Here is a 19723-nt window from a genome sequence, read left to right as displayed (position 1 = left end):
CCAAATTGCAAGTCAATCACAATTCAATCACAAGTCAATCACAAGTCCATCACAAGTCAATCACAAGTCCATCACAAGTCCATCACAAGTCCATCACAAGTCGATCACAAGTCAATCACAAGCCAAATTGCAAGTCAATCACAAGCCAGTAAATGTTGGGAAAAGCTGGGGATAAGGAGCCCTATTAATGCCAAGATTGTCTTACACTATAAAACAAAACTGTCATCATTTCTTTTTGTCATGGACAGTGGACCCGGCCGACAACAGCCCCATGGAAGCATCCATGTTCTTCATGAACCCTCAGCCTACCCTCAAATCCTACCGTCTAGAAGGTCACGTCATTAGCTCAGGCCAACAGCGTAACATCCTCACCTGCATGCAGGCCTGCCTGGCCGACCCAGACTGCGCTTCATTCAACTTCAGGACCAAACGTGGCAACGCTGGCCACATCTGCATGCTGAATGACGCCATTTATGAAGAGGCTGAAGCTGATTTCAAGTATAAGGTCTACTACGTGTACTTCCAGAGGGATTCCTACAGGGAACATTAGGAGTTCCATCAGCAGGGTTGGATTCAGGACCTTGTTACAGGGTTTATACGGTCATGGAAAATCATGGAATTTAAATGGAAAGTCATGGAAAAGTTGTGGAATGTTATTTTACAAGGAGTTTTGTCAGCAGGGTTGGATTTAGGACCTTATTACAGGGTTCCCACACTCATGGAAAAATCATGGAAAATCATGGAAAAATCATGGAACTTATAATGGAAAGTCATGGAAAAGTCATGGAACGTTATTTTACAAGGCACTCCGTCAGCGAAGCAGGGTTGGATTCCGGACCTTGTTACAGGGCTCCCATGGTCATTGGAAAATCATGGAATTTGTCATGGAAAGTCATGGAAAAGTCATGGAATGTTAATTTTACAAGGCGTTCTGTTAGGAAGCAAGGTTGGATTCCAGATCTTGTCACAGGGTTCCCACAGTCATAGTTTCATGGAAAAATCATGGAAAATCATGGAATTTGAAGGAATTGGTCATGGAAAGCCCTAATCTTTTCTTACAAAAGTCCTGGAAAAATTGTGGAATTTCATGTAAGATATCCGTTAGAACCCTGTGATAAGTCCTTTTGAAACTTCTTATGATGTATTAATTATGTCATTTTGCAGGAAAACTTGAACGATGAATAATTAAACAGTTATACCACTTAGTGGAGTTTTTGAAACTTTTTATTATTTCCTTTTAAGGATTGACTAATTGTGGTGATAAGTTTGAGCTATATGTTCATAATCTTTTGTATGCTAACAAGATATAATTTTCACACATTTTGGATTTAGTAGGTTTCATTAAGTTATGAAAGTAAGTTACATAAAGATAATTTCCCGCTAGTAATGTGTTTATTTATCTTTTGATAATTTTGCAGTGGGTTTTAGTTACGTTATAGAGAGTTATTTTGTGACATGTACGTTTTATAAAGTACACGACAACGGTATTGTTTTCTTTGAATGTTAAACACATGAATCTAGGAAAACATTAAAAAGCACTTTGTGTTGTGTTTCATTATTGGAGTTGTGTCTTCTGTTGTTTTTCAATTATGAGACGAAGGTCAATGGTCATGAAGGTGAAAACAATTATGACTGTGAAACTTCATTTGCTGTTTGAATTTTAAATTGAGGTTTTGATCCAACAATTGTGATGAACCTCGATTTGCATACTGGATGGACATTCAGTTACGAATAACGGTTTTTATTCTGGAAATTGATGTCAACTTTATTTGTCGAGACTTAAAGTTTTGCATGGTGGACATGATCAGTGAATGGTAGGTTTGCGGTAACACCATGTGAATAATATCTCTTAGTGAGTTGCGTGGTTCAGAGAAGAACCAGTTGGTTTAACTCGACGTTTTGTACTGTTCGTCATCCGGAGACTTTAACCGTTCTATACAACACACGCTCTGAGCAAAGTTGTCCTTTCAGTCAAAATCAGTCAAGTGACTGTTTTCAACAGTTAAGAGCTCCCAGCCTACATAAAGCAGGATTGACTGCCTGTGACTGTTTGTGTAACTTGGTACAGCTACGCTTTGTCTGTAGGTAATGAGCCAGCCGTGCCTACCGCTTGCCTGCTTTTGTCTGTCGACTGAATTTGACTAGTCACAGTGCTTGCTTGAAATATGATCTGACTATTGGTGACTAGCCTGTGTAAAAGGCATGGCAGGGAAGAGGATTGATTTTTTTTTGACTGTCTGTGACTGTTCAGACAGCAGGAGGGTTATAGACATTATTCTGTGACAAGTAGGCCTATATATTATATGTTTATTGGTTGAAGGTGTTGCAAGGATGCACGGCCAAAATTAAGTTCACTCCAGAATATTATTTTTTTTTATGATAATAATCTTTACCTTTTTAACAAAGTGTGCATCCAGTTTAAGTCGAATGTCGTCAGAACTATTAGTGCAGTGCACTTACCTACCACCATACAAAAATAGCATTATGTTTACAATGTCGGGCAAGACATTGACCACATAATGTTCTTTTACTTTCACAGCTGGTACAGCATTTGAAGATACAATGGTCAAGGTCCCAGCTAAAATGTTCTCAAAAGAACAGATAGGTTAAGGTACGGTTAAAGGGGAAGTGTATCCAAAAGAATCATTTGTTTGTATTTTCTAAATCATGCTTTCTTTAATTATTGTTCTCCCCTCTTGCGCAACCCCCACATTACCCTGTTTTGAACCAATTTCACTTTGAATGTTTCCATTAATATAAGTATAGCAGAGCTACTCGTTAAAAAGTCATACTTTTGATCCTAAATAACTCTTGTGTTTACCAATGGAATTACATTTTCAGATAATTTAAGCCTAAGCAAGGCATGACGAATGTTATGGAGCGAGTTTCAGCTTTGTGCAAGAGGGCTGAGATTTAAACGCCATGCGAAAGCCTCCTAGGGAATGCAGGATCACCCCCGATGTCATTGCACACGTGCTCGATCGTGTGTTGCGCCAAACGATCGAGGAGGTGTGCAATGACATCGGGGGTGATCCTGCATTCCTTCGGAAGCGTTCGGCCGCAACAAGCGCCTTCCACCACCGTCTCCATCGCTGTATCGAGGACGCCAAGTCGAAAGTGGCAGATTCTAAAAGTGAGTATATTTTTCGCATGGCGTTTAAATCTCACCCTCTTGCACAAAGCCGATGAAACTCACTCCATAAAATCTGTCATTTACATTGTCTGCATTTGTAGTTTAATTCCGTTGATAAACACTAGAGTTATTTTGGATCAAAAGTATAGACATTTATTTTGACACGTTGTACATGACTGATATTTAAACAGTGCTTTATCTCTTTTCCTTTTCTAACAGATAAAAACGACAAGGCCTACTTAACTCAGCTATTTTAAAAGGATTGAATTGCCAGTGAGTTCCAGCTTGTCATTTAAAAGTGCAGCTGTGGTGCAGGTTGTTTGCAGATTACGGCAACGGGTATCTGACATGGTATATCATTCCAACCAGTTTCGTACGCTGCTACACAATCTTCTCCTTTCCCGCCATTATTAGGTTCACCATCCCTCCAGTTTCTGTACTCCACATCAGTAGTGCCATCCTGACACACCCATGTACCTATAGCATTTACCGGAGAACAAGTGCAAGTGCACAATAAGCTCTGGCATGAACGTCAATCTTCGCCGCAGAGCTTAACAATGTGAAGCCCAAAAATGCGACGCCGATGGCACATATATTTTGGAACACCTTACTTCAGATGTATACCTAGATTTATAGCGATTAGTGATGAATACCTTTTTCATAAACATCTTTTCGAATTAATACAATTTTGGTTAATTGATTTTGTTTGCTGCTTTTTATTTGTAAAAAAAATAAAATTTGATAGTTATATTTTGTGGGAACTTATTACGGGGCTTATTTTGGGCAATTTTCGGGGACAGACATGCAAAATTTACGCGCATGCGCATCAAACGAAACAAAACCGCTGTTCCGAAAACCGTCGGCAAGAGTGCATTTTATGACCACGGCATGGATACTGTCAATTGTTTGGTCAATTTTTGTGTCAATCTTGGACACAGACTGACCGACCGACAGGGTGGGGGATGACAAAAAACCTAATCCTCCGGGCGTAGAGATTTGAAAGGGGAGGGGCCGGGGGGAGCTGGGCTGGACACCACATGTGTTGTTCGTTCTTTGTTTTACAATACTATTTAACAATACATTCAGGCTATTGGAAAATAACCTTAAATTCTGCATTTTTTGGTTTCCCACCACACAAAAGGTAGTCTGAGTATCACCCGTTATTCACGGTGCCAAGTCTCCTATATGTCGTCTGATTTATCAAAACATACAGATTTATGCGATCTCGCGCCTCAGCCAATCGGAGTCGACTTTACTAAATCGTGACGTCATTTCATTCCCAAATCAGGACTCAATTTGTGATTGGTCAATTCGAATGCAGTGTTTTGTAATACGCACCCGGCTGTTACCGTATTGTATCTCGTAACATAATACGGAGCGCGTGACCACAGCGTTGCTGTGTCTTTTTTTTTTATATCCGTGTCTGTGACGCGACAACGGGTTAATGACGGAAGACTCGATATAGAAAGCGCCCGCTGATTGGTCAAAATCTAGTGGTCAAGATGCGGTTGTCTTGTTAATCAGCGAATCTTCTCAAAAAGTATAGACCATTACATAAACTACACAAAAGGGGGTATCCAATTTCATGCATTAATTAAACGAGTAAGAAAAGAAAACAAAATTGCGATTTTAAACAAAACAAGCAAGCCGTCTAATTAAAAAACAAGGAAACAATTTAAAGAAATCACTTAATTAAGCGGATTGGATTTTAAGTTCGGCATCTTAGAAAGTTATAAAAATCAAAACCGATCGAAAATGAAGTGAGGAATAAATAATGCATGTACATGTAACGTGACAAACCTTCACCTTGGACATAATTGCAGTCGATCCAAAAGTAGCCGTCCATCAGGTTCTTGAGATGGAACTCAGTTTCCTCCTGAGACTGTGGCATGACCAAGACACTTCCCATCTTGATGCACTCCTGTTTTGCCTCAGCCCGTGGTAGTTTCTCGCTGAGTTGCTTGTAGCATTTGTCACCCCACTGGCTCCAAGCAGGAGGACACGCCCCTCTAATGGAGGCCCCACAACTCTCATTACCACCAGTGCATCTGATCATAAGACAAAGGCTTATCAAGCCAACGATGAGACGTTTTGGCAACATCATTTCAAGATGTTACCTCACTGGTGCTCAGTGTAGATATGAAGCTACGCTCTCACTGTCAGCTACTAGGCCTATGTGTACCTTATTATTGCAGGGGCTAATATTATGCTCATCAAGAGCTACCGTAGCCTTGACCAAGGCTATCAGCTTGTTTTCATATGAGCTTGTTCCCGCTACCGCACACCGCGCGCGCCACGACACAATCACTAGTTGTACTATACCGTTAGCCTCAACGACCCTTGCGTGTGCTTTGTGTGCATGTACGTACGCCCCACACACACTTCCGCAAACAGCCGTACAGTATTAAGTCGAGGCGGAAGTCGACTTACTGTACGGCTGTTTGCGGAAGTGAGTGTGGGGCGTACGTACATGCACACAAAGCACACGCAAGGGTCGTTGGGGCTAACGGTATCCGGTTCGTTAGTAAAAACGTCATTCACGCGCACCCACCATTGATTACTAGCGCTCATTGGCTACAACCGCTCGAGCTGCGTTAACTTCCGGTTCCAATCGTGCAGAAAGTGCTGGAGGTGACGTCACACTAACGAACCGGATAGTACAACATTGTGTTGCTGCGCGCGCGGTGTGCGGTAGCGGGAACAAGCTCATAATGGGAACAAGCTGATAGCCTTGGTCAAGGCTAGAGCTACCGTCAATATTTTCTTCCAATATTAAACCTGCCCTTCAAGTTGAGTCTTTCCCAAAAATATGTCAAGCCCAGTGTTGTAGTCGAGACCGGATAGTCCGAGACCGAGACCAAGACCGAGACCTGAAGCTGCGAGACCGAGACCGAGACCGAGACCAGCCCCTTCAAGGTGGACCGAGACCGAGACCGAAATGGTCCGAGACCGAGACCGAGACCGCGGATAATAAATAACAATAATCTAAATAAACAACAAGACACTAATTACAGCTGAACAGTCTGTCCTTGAGATGTTGATGTTCATGGGGATGTGAAGGAAGTGATTGAAAGTTAGGAATCACTTGTACCTGCTTAATTGTGTCATGCGAGTGCTCTTCGTGTTTGCTTCATGCCATAAATTACAACATGGCAACAGAATTTGTTATTGTCACAATCAATTAAAAAAATATTGTTTAACTACTATAAAGTGTAAATCTGACGAAGAAACTCTAACTTAGGAGTACGACTATTTGTACTAGGTTTTGCAAAACTTGAACATGTTGAAACTTGACAAAAGTAAAAAGTTAAAGGTGGATGTTTCATCTGTTATAGGAACTCGGACCCTAAACTCTAGAGCCAGCCTTTGGTTTCAGCAATGACCACTAACGGATATTTAAATGCAACTTTAATTTTACATTGGACCTCCTTGTAAACCTGATTCGAAAAAAAATTGGAGCAAGAAAATATTGATTTATTTTTTTAAATTTCAGTCATGGAATAAAGATTTGTACATGTAGACCAAAAATTGAGAGATGGATTGGTCTGCCCCCCCCCCCATCCCTCTTTGTGATTCTCCTTCCAACCCTGCATGTTTGTGTGTCCCCTTACATGTTTGTTTCTTGTTCCTCTGTCATTTACCTCTGAAGAAGGCCTGGCTAAGGCTGAAATGTAATGCCACTTTATTTTTGTTTAATGTCAATAACGTTACATATACTATAGAAGATCAATGAACCATATTTGCCTGATCTATCTTCTGTTCATCTGCCCGCCGTCATCATCGTCATAAGCCTTTTAGAGAATATGGCCGATATTCAGGGCGCTGTAACAAACTGAATGTGGTGGGCGAGATGCACTTTTAGGATGCATGGCTCAGTGCGCACACCTCTCTGTGTTTTGTACCGTGCAAGCGTATCGCTCGCATCGGCTACTTTGCCGGGCAATTTACTTGAGTATTTTAGTGACAAGTACGACATTGCCAATATTCTAATCGCTTATTGTGATGGCCGTAAACAGCATAATAGCGATTAATGAAACAAAAGTCTTCTCGACTCATGCAAACGCAATTGACATTTAGGAAGGAGACGAGACAGGCAATAAGACTCTATTTTTGTGTGACCATGGCAGTAGCTCAATTTGTGTTTATCACAGATGAAAAGATGAATACATGGCGAGTCAAAAAGAAAGTGACCGTATGATAAAAAAAAAATGGCACGCTCCATTTTGTAAAAAATATAATTGGGATAAAGAACATGTTATTGAGTAGTAACTGTGAACATTTCACGTAATTTGCATACTATTCCCAAGTCGTGTCTATTTTAATAAAGAGATCACAAAATTCAGCTGTCCACCACTAATACCAATTTAACGGTCTACGAATTGATGAATATCAATTAATAAATATAATTTAAAAAAAATCGTTTTCCCGCCTCCACGAATAAAGGAAAAATTGAAAAGGAAAATCGAGAAAAAAATCACCAATATTTCTAGGGAAAAAGAGTTGAATTGTTCCCTATATTCAAAATTCAAAATCTGACGGTAAAAATAATGTTTCAGTCTTGATTCATAAGATTTAAATCTCAGTTGAATTTGGAATCAATGAGGATGGCTATAAAGTGCTTGTTTCAACATATTATCCCACAATAAAAACGAGAAATAAGAAGAGGAGCAATGGTTATTGGACTATGCCTCACTCACTAGGAAGTGAAGAGAGACATGTCCATTAGCATCACACTGCAGTCACATTTGCCCTAAACTGATTCTTTACTTAACCCTAAAAGGGCCGGGGGTGGAATCCGCCCCCCCCCTCACTTTTTGGCTGGTCTCGACTCGAGACCAGCCAAAATATCGAGACCAAAGGGGACCGAGACCAAGACCGAGACCACAGCTCCCGAGACCGAGACCGAGACCGAGACCGGCAAAAAGTGGTCTCGAGACCGAGACCGAGACCGGTCTCGAGACCTACAACACTGTCAAGCCATATTAGTTTGATGCAACTCATCCTCATGCAACTCAGGCAGCATCATTTCAAGATGTTACCTCACTGGTGCTTAGTGTAGATATGAAGATGCTGCCAGTGTTGGTTACAAATAGCGATTAGAGTTGCTATATATAGTTTATTTTAATACAAAGCTCGCCCTTCGTTTAGAACGATCACTGATATAGGCACAGTATTAAACTAATCACTCATTGATGGCACGCAACGTTGGCCTAAATGCGACGTGCCAGTAATAAAAGAGATTTCGTCCAATTGTGAAAAAAATGGACCCAACACGATGACGCTTCTAGTATTTAATCGTGCTTTTTTTTTCCCCTGGATTTTTTTCTACCACAAGAACACAATGAAGAGATTGACAAAGTGAAAACAGGCTGTCAGACCAAACTTTATTAAATACTGAAACATAACATGTAGTTGACGGGAATTCAGAATCGTGTACAGCATCAAACAGTAAGGATTGCCCGACTTTCATATCTACCTTCCCTGAATGCAAATTAGTCACATGGCCCCAAGTTGGTGCCAAGTGGTGCCAAATACACACTGGCTTGCCATCACTCGGGATATTATATAATTTGGTGCACGCATCAAAGACGACATCAAAGAAAATTCCAAATCTATGTATTCACCATTTACCTTCACCAGAAGCAAGCTTCGTTGTCATGGTTACCGTTCGTACCTTCTTTATTGTAAAGCCCACGTGTATATGATACAGCAAAAAGCGTATTCTTGAAATATTTTTACAAATAAAGGGATTACTGTGAAGTCCTTGGTGCGAAACATGAAGCTTTTTTAATGATGCCGAAACATCGCTTATGATACCCAGAATTCATTGTCAAAGCATTAGAATTTCATCAGATTTTCGTGTTATAAAATGCATTTGCAAACCACAATTTAGTTCACTGTTTTCACCAAAATTGCCTGAAAAATGAACAATTAACAGTTTCATGTAGGGTGCGTTCGTATTAGCACACCTGGGTCGACACGGGTCAGCCCCGTGCCGTTCGATTAGCTCTGACGTCATTCTCAGGGCTCACCTGGGTCAGCCACCACAGACCCTGCTCGTGGAGCGGAGTCAGTGGTGGAGATACGTCACACGCATGCGTTGTTCATCCCTAGAAACGGGCAAATATGGCGGCCAGACAGCGGACCCAAAAATCAAGTTTATTTGAAGTCTAAAGGTAATTATTTATTGAGTTTATTGCGACTTTAGAGGCTGTATTAATCCAGCCCAACTTTTTTTGAGTTGTGCAATTGACTGAAAAGCAGTAAATCTCAAACTAAAACCCAGCTCTCGTGGCTAACCCGTCTGCTGTTACCAGAGTCGATCCGGGTGAGCTACTCGAACGCATCCATAATATTTTCAGGAGGTACGTGTGATTCATGCTTGAATCTTGAGGATAACTGTGGATTTTTTTTGACAGTTTTGTTTAGCACCTCTCATTACCACCAGTGCATCTGATCATAAGGCAAAGGCTTATCAAGCCAAAGATGAGACGTTTTGGCGACATCATTTTCACTGGTGTTTAGTGTAGAAGTGAAGACTGTCTCAAATCAGCTTCTCCCTTGAATTGATGCAGATAGCGCTTAGAGTTGCCTAATATTTTCTTTGACTTTCAGTCCGCCATTCAAAGGGCGGATCAATCAATGAGAAATGCTAATCACTAACTGATAACACGCAACATAATTTCTATGCGCTGTGTCCTTCAAGAGATTTCATCTCAGTCTTACTCTGACATTAAAAAACGGACCTAATTATTTTCAAGCTTCTTCTGTTCAAGCGCATTTTCCCCGGATTTTTTTCTACCCTAGGGACGTAACGAAGAGATTGATGGAATCGTAGTCTTAATTCAGATGTTGAAGTGTAATAGGCTGTCAGACCAGACTTTATTCAAGACTGAACAGTAGGTAATGGGAATTCAGCAACATTATGCTACATCAAATACAATCAGAATTGAACAACATCCGTCTAATTTAAGACGACAGAAACTTAAAGCGGTGAAATCAAACAAAAGGTGCTTCGAATCTACTTTGAATCTACCTCTTACAATGCAGTTGTTAAGTAATTGTCTATAATTATTCAACCATCAGATATTTCTTCTTTTTTTAAGTTTACAAATATGACTGGTACACCAGTCTGGTACCAAGTAGACTGTTATCGTTCTTAAACATTGGGATTGCCGACATGTCATTAATTTTGGTGGCTTTTGTTCATCATGTCATAATGTTGGGCCTACAAGTTGCAGACTATTGGGCTCGTGCTTGATAATTCATCTAGGTCCTTTTGTCATTCCAATTTCGCCGAAAGTCTGATCGTAAGACAAAGGCTTATCAAGCCAATGATGAGACGTTTTGGCAACATCTTTTTTTTCCAGATGTCGCCACACCGGAGCTCAGTGTAGAAGTGAAGACCGTCTCAATTGTCAGCTACTCCCTTAATGTTATTGCTGCAGATAACGTTTAGAGTTGCTATCAATGTTTTTTTTAATACCAAGGCCGCCATTCAATCCGAGCAAATCGATGACTGTACAAAATTAAGTTTATGTTATTTAACAACAAGATCGCCAGAGCATACGACAGCATGATCATCAATGCTATTTAATTTTGTGCAGGCATCAAGCACGACAACCAAAGAGGATTCCAAATTATTTTTTTTAACTGACATCAGAACAAAGCTTTAATGTTATGGCAACCATTTGTACCTTCTTTATTGAAGGGCGTACATTCGGGCGTATGATGAAGCACATAATTGTTATCTTCGGATATACGGCTTATTAATAAAAAAAAAAACCATTCACAATTATTATTTTGAAACTACCACAGCCAAAACGGCCTTTGTGTCCTGCAAACAGTGAATTGGAGCAGATGTTGACATGCATTATCGTTATGGCTTTTATTTCTTATCATTAAACATGAATACTTTTGAGAAATTGTAGTTCGATCATTTGAGTATCATCTCCCATTGTCAAAAGTTCAAAGTCACAGTTCAACATCTGAAATAGAGCAGTGTCTATCATTTTGATGGTCCAGCACGATTTATCCAGTGGTGAGATAAGGTTGCTGTCCGCCCAACTCCCGCTGGCGAAAAAAATCGGCCAATGGGCTTCGTGCGCCGACAAAGAGGGCGCCCTTTTACCTAGCAACGACGTCCCATGGGCTGGACATTTCGCTGGTTGACGCGCACTGTTCCTTGTGTGTGATGCACGTACACCAGGGGATTTGTACTATTTATGTACACGCAGTGGCCGCGCTTCGCAGCAAATGAATTGCAGTCAGGCAAGATGGCGTCGGTCGGTCACCCCCAACTGTAGTACTCTCTTTGCCGGTGACTTGCGAACGGAGCGGATACCGCTGCGCGATTACGTGTGACTGCTCTTTTCTCCTCTGGAGGGCGCCCTGCTCCCAAAGTACGTCAGAGCAAAGTATGAAGCGCGGGACGGCTGTTTTCCTTATTTCACTCCATGGTGGGCCTTCCCTTTTTCCATCTTTGTTTTCCTAGCTGGAGTGTATGGAGACAACGGTATGGAAGGTATGTAGGCTATCTATCATTGAACCAGCATTTCCCGTCACGCTCTTCTGCCTTTGTTCGAAGTTGACTACTGAACTTGTTGAGTTCCTAATTTATTGCACTCGGGAAGCCAGCCAATCCATGATATAACAAAGACTGTGATTGGATAGCGGCTTGCCGACCAGCCAATCACTACTGTACTATAGTGCTGTATTCACAGAGCTTTTGAATATCTGGAACCGAAGTAGTGCCGTTTGAAGACTGGCTGTGCAGCTGCATTATTTTCTTTCGAATAAAGCCTTTACAAAATGCGCAGAGACTTTTTTCCTGAAATCGGCACCTAACATACCATATTTATTTATGACATGTAATATTGTCCTTACATTACATCATTGGTTTCTTGAAACAATGTATTAAATTAGTTGCAGCACAGTGGATAGACATTATGCTCAAAGTTTTTGGATGTCAACCGATATATTTGTGTAGAGAGCATGGAGTTCTATGCGTAGTCGAGCGTACTTTATGTTGTTTAACCCGTCGTGGTTGAAGCGTGATTTGAACGTACGAAGGAGCTTCTTTCTGTAAAAAAAAAAAAAAAAAGGTGAGCGCTAATGGTAGATTTCAATTAAACACAACGCAAAAGTCGTAACTTTAAAAATAAACCTTCTGCTATCAGAACAGTCAACTACAGTCAAATAAGCAATTATGTTCCCTGCCATGCCATCTACATAGGCTAGTCATCAACAGTCAGATCATATTTCAAGCGGGCACTATGACTAGTAAAATTAAGTCAACAGACAAAAGCAGGCAAGTGGTAGGCACAGCTGGCTTATCAATCACCTACAGTCAAAGCATAGCTGTATCATAACCAGTAAATCCTGTTTACTGTAGGTTGGAAGCTCTTATACTATTGAAGACAGTCACTTGATTGATTTTGACTGAAAGGACAACTTGGCACAGAATGTATGTTTGCATAGGAGGATTCGCAATTATGTCCGTGCTTTTGGTATGACTCTCTGAAATGTTTAAAATTGAATCCTTTTAGCATATTAGATAAGTTACGAGCTTTTCAATGCGACATCACATGGACCTCTGCATCTCAGTGAGTTTTCTTTGTGTGTTTAATTTAGTAACAATGAATGCACCAAGGTTTTATTAATCTCTGCCGCTGCCTTAACGCATAACAATAATGCGTACGGCTTCTAATTCCGACATTATTATTTGTGTAGGGTTATCGGTTCTCGCGCTTAGACAACATGAAAACAATACTTGGAGAACCAATAAGAATGCAGTCTGTTCCCCCCCCCCCCCCAAAAAAAAATATTCCGTCTTTGTCGGTAAGCGGGGTACGAGTTGATATTTGCCAGCAATTAATGCAACTATATGGTGATTATTACTGCTGAGTAGTGAAACTCATTCACTTCTCTCCGTAACATAAAATGACAACTACAGCGCCCTCGCGCGTCTGAGTTGTTTTCTTTCGTGTACATGTTTGTCCATTTTCTCTCTTTTATAAGGGGGTGGGGCTGCAAAATTGTCTTTCCAATTATCTTTGGGGGAGTGTGGCCTAGTGGTTAGGGTTCGTGTCTCATGATCAGAAGGTCAGGGGTTCGAATCCAGCTGCTGGCCATATGTTGTGTCCTTGGGCAAGCCACTTAACCCCATGTTGTGTCCTTGGGCAAGCCACTTAACCCCCACTTGCCTCTATCCACCCAGGAGTACAAATGGGTAACCGCATTAGCTGGCGGGTAACCTGCGATGGACTGGCATCCCATCCAGGGGGAATAGAAATACATGTATTCTCAGTCATTTCATGCTTCCTGAAACCGGAGCTAACACCGGTCTCATTGGCTCGTGACAGACTTTATGTTTTACTTTTACTACAATTGTCTTCGACATTTAGTCCTACCTATCTTTATTTTTCGGAGCGCTGTCATGGTGATGTGCAATGACCTTGTAGAAGTGAGTCGGGCCTTTTGTTTTAATTATGCGAATATGGTGCGCCCTCACTCGTCTCCAAATCTCATCGTCTTCGCCTCCCCAGCCCCAGTATACATTGGGGAAGCCGTTGATGGTCCGTATATTCTCCCTCGTCATACCAGTGACAGCTCCAAAGAAAGTACGGTAAGGTATCCTGCACGTGGACAAATAAAACAATCAGTGCTGCTATTGTACCGCATGTCTAGGCTATGTCATTGGTTCCTTTTGCTCAAAACAAAGAACGCATGCGAGTGTATCATAAGCGATTTACATCTACATTTCAACCGTACGTGGTTGACAAACTTTTGTGCTTAAATGGAGCATTTACGCCTGTTTTCCTGTTTGTTTCGCGCAGATCTGGATCGTGATCAGTGGTCCGACAGGAGGTGGATTCGCGCGCAAGATCAAAGATGACGCCGTGCACGACGGACGGAGAGAAAAAGTGAGTTTTTTTAAGTAGATTTTGAAGCATCAATATTATTTAGCTTTTTTGACAATATTTCTTCATGATTCTTTTAGAATGTAGTTTAATGATTAAACAAAGTAAGGTATTGGTTCACTTTTTCTGGAAATTATAGATGGCTTATCATAACGATAGCCCTTCTGCTTACAAAATCTGAAGCAGACTACATGTGCGCCCTAAAGGATTAGACGCGCGAGAGTGGTCCAGCTGTTTGTTTTCTCACGGCGCTGGATTATGTCATGATCTCGATCAGGCTCTGGAATGAAACAAACAGGCCCTTGGTTTTCCAGTGCCTATGGTTGTACGGTGTATTAATAATCATTTTCTTTGTTGCTCGTTTGTTTTGCAACGAGTGCCACTCATATACATGTAGATTGGTAAAAACGAAACTGGTTAAGTTGTGACATAGCCAAACGATTATGTGGGAGGTGTGGTCTAACGACGTAGCTAAGGGGTCGGGGACATGGGAGAGAGCCCTATGTGCTCCTTTACAATGGCCCCAGTTTCGTGTGAGTGCCGGGGGCTTGTGGTGTGGGGCATTGTATTCATGGTCTGCGGGTAATCCTGCAGGTTATTGGTCCAGCCTGGGGATAGTGCGTTGTACCCTTGGGCAAGGCACTTTTGTCACTCATTGCTTCTCCCCACCCAGGAGTGAATGGGTACCTGTGAGGGCAGAGATGGTCATTGTGATTGATTGTAGCTGACTTGCGCCGAAGTGGCAGCATCAAGCTGTATACTCCCCAGGGCGAGCTGAGATGATATTTGGTGTGTTTAATTGGCCCAATGATCAGAGGTAATATGATGTAAAGCGCGTAAATCTTTAAAAGCGCTACATAAGAACCCGTGTATTATTTTAACGCCCCTGCTGGGCTCAATGTCAGAAGGCATGGCCGATTAGCTTGCAGCTTCTTGGCCCATCATGAATCTAATTCAATTTCACATGAAATGTGTATCCCAGAGCAGATATAAATCCAAATTAACCGCCTTACTTGTTGTTCCATCTGTCCGATCCAGACAACATTCGCTTTGGCATGTTTGTACACCCGTAGTTATTCAGATCACTCAGTGGCACGTGGTCCACGTCGTGCAGGACAAAACAGTCCCACTTGGAGAAATTCAGAGACTCTAGGAAGCCTACGTTCATCAACGTAGCGCGGTTGAAAGGCAGATCATTTTCCTGTTTGGGAACAAGAGAAAGTCGGGCTGGTTCAGTGGTAATGCTCTTGAATGAATGGTTTATCGTTCGGAGACCGTGTTGGAATGAAGTTATAGGATCGCACATACCAGATCTCGAAATGTGGTAGCGAAATTTGGAACTTGATGATCTCAAGTTTCGATACAGGATATTGAGATTCGGCTCAGCCGTGCATATATTAGGCATCTTTGTCTTAAACTTAACACAAACCAACAGGGATTATAACATTGCATCTTCGTTGGAATCCCTCACTCTCCTGACGACGGGCAGAGCATACTGTTCGAAACGTTGAGTCCCCCCGGTTCTTTTCCGAGAACCACACATACTCGGAAAAGAGATTTATTCACATGGTGCTACCGGAAACTTATCTTGTCTCAACAGGGATTAATTGTTCAAATACAGCTGACATTTCTTAGTTATTTTGCGCACAATAATTTTGTTTTAACCCAATGTAAGTTGCGATCAATCCGGCAGGCATTTTTTGGTGCTGACAACATTTCTAAATGGTTGTATATATATAATGGTTGTAAGTTTGATATCCCACTTTAATGTTGTAAAATCTTGTTTACGGTCTTCAAACAGTAATTGTACAATATTATCATCTACGTTCCTTTGGGCTCCAAATGTGTTTAAAAGTGGACGTTGAAAAGCTGGTCTCATTATCAGAGAGAATAATTATGGTGTTCACGATCAACCTACCTGGTTTACGACGTAGATAGCGAACTGAAGGAGTTGTCTCTTAAGCATCGGAACGAGATGTCGCAAAAGTATCGGCAAGTGATACTCCCGATGTCTGTAAGGAATGATGATAGCAACCTGGGTGGAGAAAAGAAACCGAGAGTTCCTTATCCGACGAGCATCTTTAGCCCGTCAACATTGCAGGGAGTCAACATTGCAGGGGGTCGGCCCAATGGCGTATATATCTTGGCTCCAATTTGCCGGAAAGAAAGAGGCATGAAGGGAAGCACCTCCTTTTCAGGATTGGGCACTAGGGTTTTAACAATAGAATATTATCACCTTATAGCCTCCCCTCAAATTCTGAGCGGGGAAAGGGGAACAAGAACCGGGGCGCAAGCCTCGATCGGGGTGTCTTCATTCCTCTTAGTTAAGCCATTGTGTCGACCATTTTCTTCTTCATGATCTTATGCAAATGATCGTATCTGCCTACATGGGTTCATTGACTACCTTCCATCTTGGCGTGCAGTGTCTTGGCCTCCAGTGTCCTCCTGGTAAGTAGGAGTAGTTGCCCACGGTGGCCCCCAGCGGGATAAGACTATCCAGGAGCCCATCGTAGCTAGACGTGGAGGTCGTTTGTAGCGAGGGCGCCCTCAAGTGTCGGTTGCCCCCTTCCACAAGGTGTAGAATCTTGTCCTTCATATCTCCAAAGACAAGAGACTCTGTTGTGTCCATCGATGTTTCTTCAAGGTGCAGCACATTACTTTTGTCTTGAGAGGAGCATGTGAAATCGATATACAAGAATCGTTAGAGGTTACTGTGGAACATGAGTGGATTTGAGGAGTGTGCTCTTGTGGTTGGGGTTTGTGACTCATGATCAGAGGGTCAGAGTTCGAATCCAACTGCTGAACATTTGTTGTGTCCTTGGGCAAGCCACTTTACTCCCACTTGCCTCTCTCCACCCAGGAGTATAAATGGGTACCGGCATTAGCTGGGGATACCTGTGATTTACTAGCATGACATATTCTCAGTCTTTTCATGCTACTGAAACCGGAGATAAACGCCGGCCTGATGGGCAACGTTGGCTCGTGACAGACTTTACGTGATTGGAACTTTCTGAGGTCATGCTGTAAAAAAAATATTCAAACACTCACCATATAGCCAAATAACCCGATTACAACTTGTTGATAGCTAATAAGGCAGTAATAATTCATTTAAGCCATTGTAAATGATTAATTTTTGTAATTAGCTGTTTCGGTGTACACACCGAAAGAGCTCTTGTTTGTAATTAAGTTACTCAATTAATTCATAACTTGGCTGCTTGTTTTGTTTTGTGTGGGGGAAAGAGGTACTGTACAAGCTTCTTCTTATTGCCTCAACGTGACGTCGTGTCCAGTTTTTGAGTAATAATAGTGTAAAGTAAACTTGAAAAATTGGAACTTTAAAATTGCACATCGGACACTGCTAACAATCACTGTTAATATTTGGCCCAACACTTTGGTAAGCTACCACGTTACCCACTGTAAAGTTTTCATCATTATTGTAGCAGTACTCAAATTTTTTCCTCTTTTTTATTTAAAAAAAAAGGAAAAAGGAAAACAAATATTATCAATGAGAAACATAAATCCCTAATTATTTTCTGTATCCCAACAACACCTCATACCCATTTCTTTTTAAATTCAAAGTACTATTATTTTTGATTTAATAGCTCTGCCGCATTTATTGGGGGGGGGGCGTGGTCACTTACTGAGATTTGAGATGTTCTTTAGCGGAGGACAGTACCCTCCTGTGTCGTTGCCCGACGTTGTAGTCTTGGCTCGAGGCAGATTGATGGCCGCCAAGGGCTTGTCCAGTGCAGGGGCAGATACATTACGATAGTTAAAAGCCCAGACAACTGGAATTACAACCACAGATGGATGTGTCTTGTCAATGAATATGAATTCAAACAACCTGACAAAGTATTTATGTTATGCGAATACTAAATGTTGCAGCAATTAACTAAATGAAGGAAATATACCGCAGAACATAAAAATGACAAGGGACCGTCCATGTACGTACGCACGATATGCCGACTTTTATAAGACCCCCCTCGCCCTGTACGTATGGTATACGCAGTGGTTCACCACAGCTCCCCCCGTCAGCAGGTTCCATATCTTTTCCACTTTTCAGATTGTACGTTTCCAAAGTACATGTACTGTACTCTTACAAAGCATAACGAATCCACTATTGCCGGCTTGTCCAAGATTGATGTATTTTCAACATATTCTGCGCCTTACCGACTGATCTTCAGTGACATCATATGGCGTAGGATGAAACAGACGTTCCGGAAAAAGCTACATGTATTGAACATTAGAACAATCTTTTTCGGGGCGTGAATTTTAAGTGTGAAAATAACCTGCTTAGTACCTGTTGTTGAAAAATCCACGGCGACACTATCATTCACGAAGTAAAATGCAAACGTGGTCGTAGCGACCACAAACGCGGTCACTACTGTGAAGATCGTCTTGGGTGACCAGTGTCCCAGCGGTCCCACGGACCACGCAGAGGGCGATTGCGATCGGCGCGCAGTACTTGTCAATTCCGGACCGGCGTGCCATACCAAAGGTATCGGTCTCCCATCCATAAATCCTGTCTCATCAACTGTACTTGTTGTGTGTTGACTGAACTCCGCGTGGAAGAAAACGCGTGTGGTAAAAATGTATCAGGGCTCAGTTATGATCCAAGTCAGCCGGCTAAATATCGTTTGCCGATATGTGTACTTCCGTATTAATTCTTTGAATTCGCTGAAATAGTCATGCACTCAGAGGTCAAGTCCGTGACACCGTGCCTATTATGCTGGCCCGCGCTGTTGAAATTAACGGCCCAATGAACACTGTGGTTTCGCCAATGCAAACGCGACAGTCCTCTGTCTGTGCGCTTGAGCATTCACGGCCACAAGCAATATTGTTAAACTAAACGTATTCATCAATAACAGTAACAGCAATCGCTGTCCTTGGGTACTTGCACGTACTGTACTAACCTGGCCCCGCATTAGGGACTAACACTGTTTGGGGTTCACCATGAAAACAGTGAGTACACACCCGGCCGGTTGAACCCGCACGCAGGATACGTAGATGACAAATTTGAAACTGGAAAAATGTTCCTAAGACCTCGTGGATCCGGTAACATGAACTAAAAATGACAGCAAATGCAAAACGTTTAGTATCAGACTCCCAGAATAAGAAAATGAGCCAATTGTTGTCATCAACTATCTTACAAAAAATGGGAATTAATGCTTAATACATCCATCCGTTGATGTAGGGCTTGTCCGGTCCTGCAGGTTAACTATTGTACTTATTGGTGACAGGATTGTGCGCAATTAGCAATATTATGTTGAGCAAAAAGTAAAGGGGTGTAAAAAAAAATGTAACTATTCCTTGAATTTTTAATAACAGGTAAGCTGACGTCAGTATAACCTTGATACACTCTGTGTATGGGTACAACCGTGCCCAGCTCATGAATAATTGTTATACATGTACATTCAAAGTACATGCAAAACAGGGTGGGTAAAAGAAACGTAACCCAAATGATGGGACCACTGTTTTGGTGAAGTTCTGCATGTAGCACTTTCAAAATCTAGGATATGAAAGCCTATGTATTTACAAGCCAACACACAGTGGTGTGGCCCAAATGTGAAATATATTTTTAATGATTAAATCAAGTTTTTAGAGGTATGCTTTGAGGAGTAAAATTCCAACAAATGTTCCTCATCATATCACAGTTATGTTTTAAACT

At 41.7% G+C, this 19723-nt stretch overlaps 2 protein-coding genes across 2 annotated transcripts in view; one reads left to right on the top strand and one right to left on the bottom strand.

The window, feature by feature from the left end:
• Positions 1–1553, top strand: part of LOC119727962 — a 70185-nt gene extending 68632 nt beyond the window's left edge. The window contains exon 40 of the mRNA XM_038200044.1: positions 249–1553. Within this exon, the coding sequence (XP_038055972.1) occupies positions 249–550 (302 nt within the window). The 3' untranslated portion in view covers positions 551–1553. The remainder of the gene's footprint in view (positions 1–248) is intronic.
• A 10102-nt stretch (positions 1554–11655) lies between these two features.
• Positions 11656–18747, bottom strand: LOC119727144 (beta-1,4-galactosyltransferase 6-like). Its single transcript, XM_038199009.1, has 7 exons — positions 18356–18747; positions 17697–17843; positions 16460–16719; positions 15974–16090; positions 15069–15256; positions 13546–13770; positions 11656–12215 (listed from the first exon to the last, which is right to left on the bottom strand). Exons 1-7 carry the CDS (start codon positions 18570–18572, stop codon positions 12086–12088), a joined length of 1284 nt encoding a protein of 427 aa, XP_038054937.1. The 5' UTR covers positions 18573–18747; the 3' UTR covers positions 11656–12085.
• Between the last annotated feature and the right edge of the window lie 976 nt (positions 18748–19723).

Source organism: Patiria miniata, unplaced genomic scaffold (assembly GCF_015706575.1).
Source record: "Patiria miniata isolate m_02_andy unplaced genomic scaffold, ASM1570657v1 HiC_scaffold_20, whole genome shotgun sequence".
NCBI lineage: Eukaryota > Metazoa > Echinodermata > Asteroidea > Valvatida > Asterinidae > Patiria > Patiria miniata.
The sequence above is the reverse complement of the archived record's forward strand: the minus strand, read 5'-3'. Positions and strand labels throughout refer to the sequence as shown.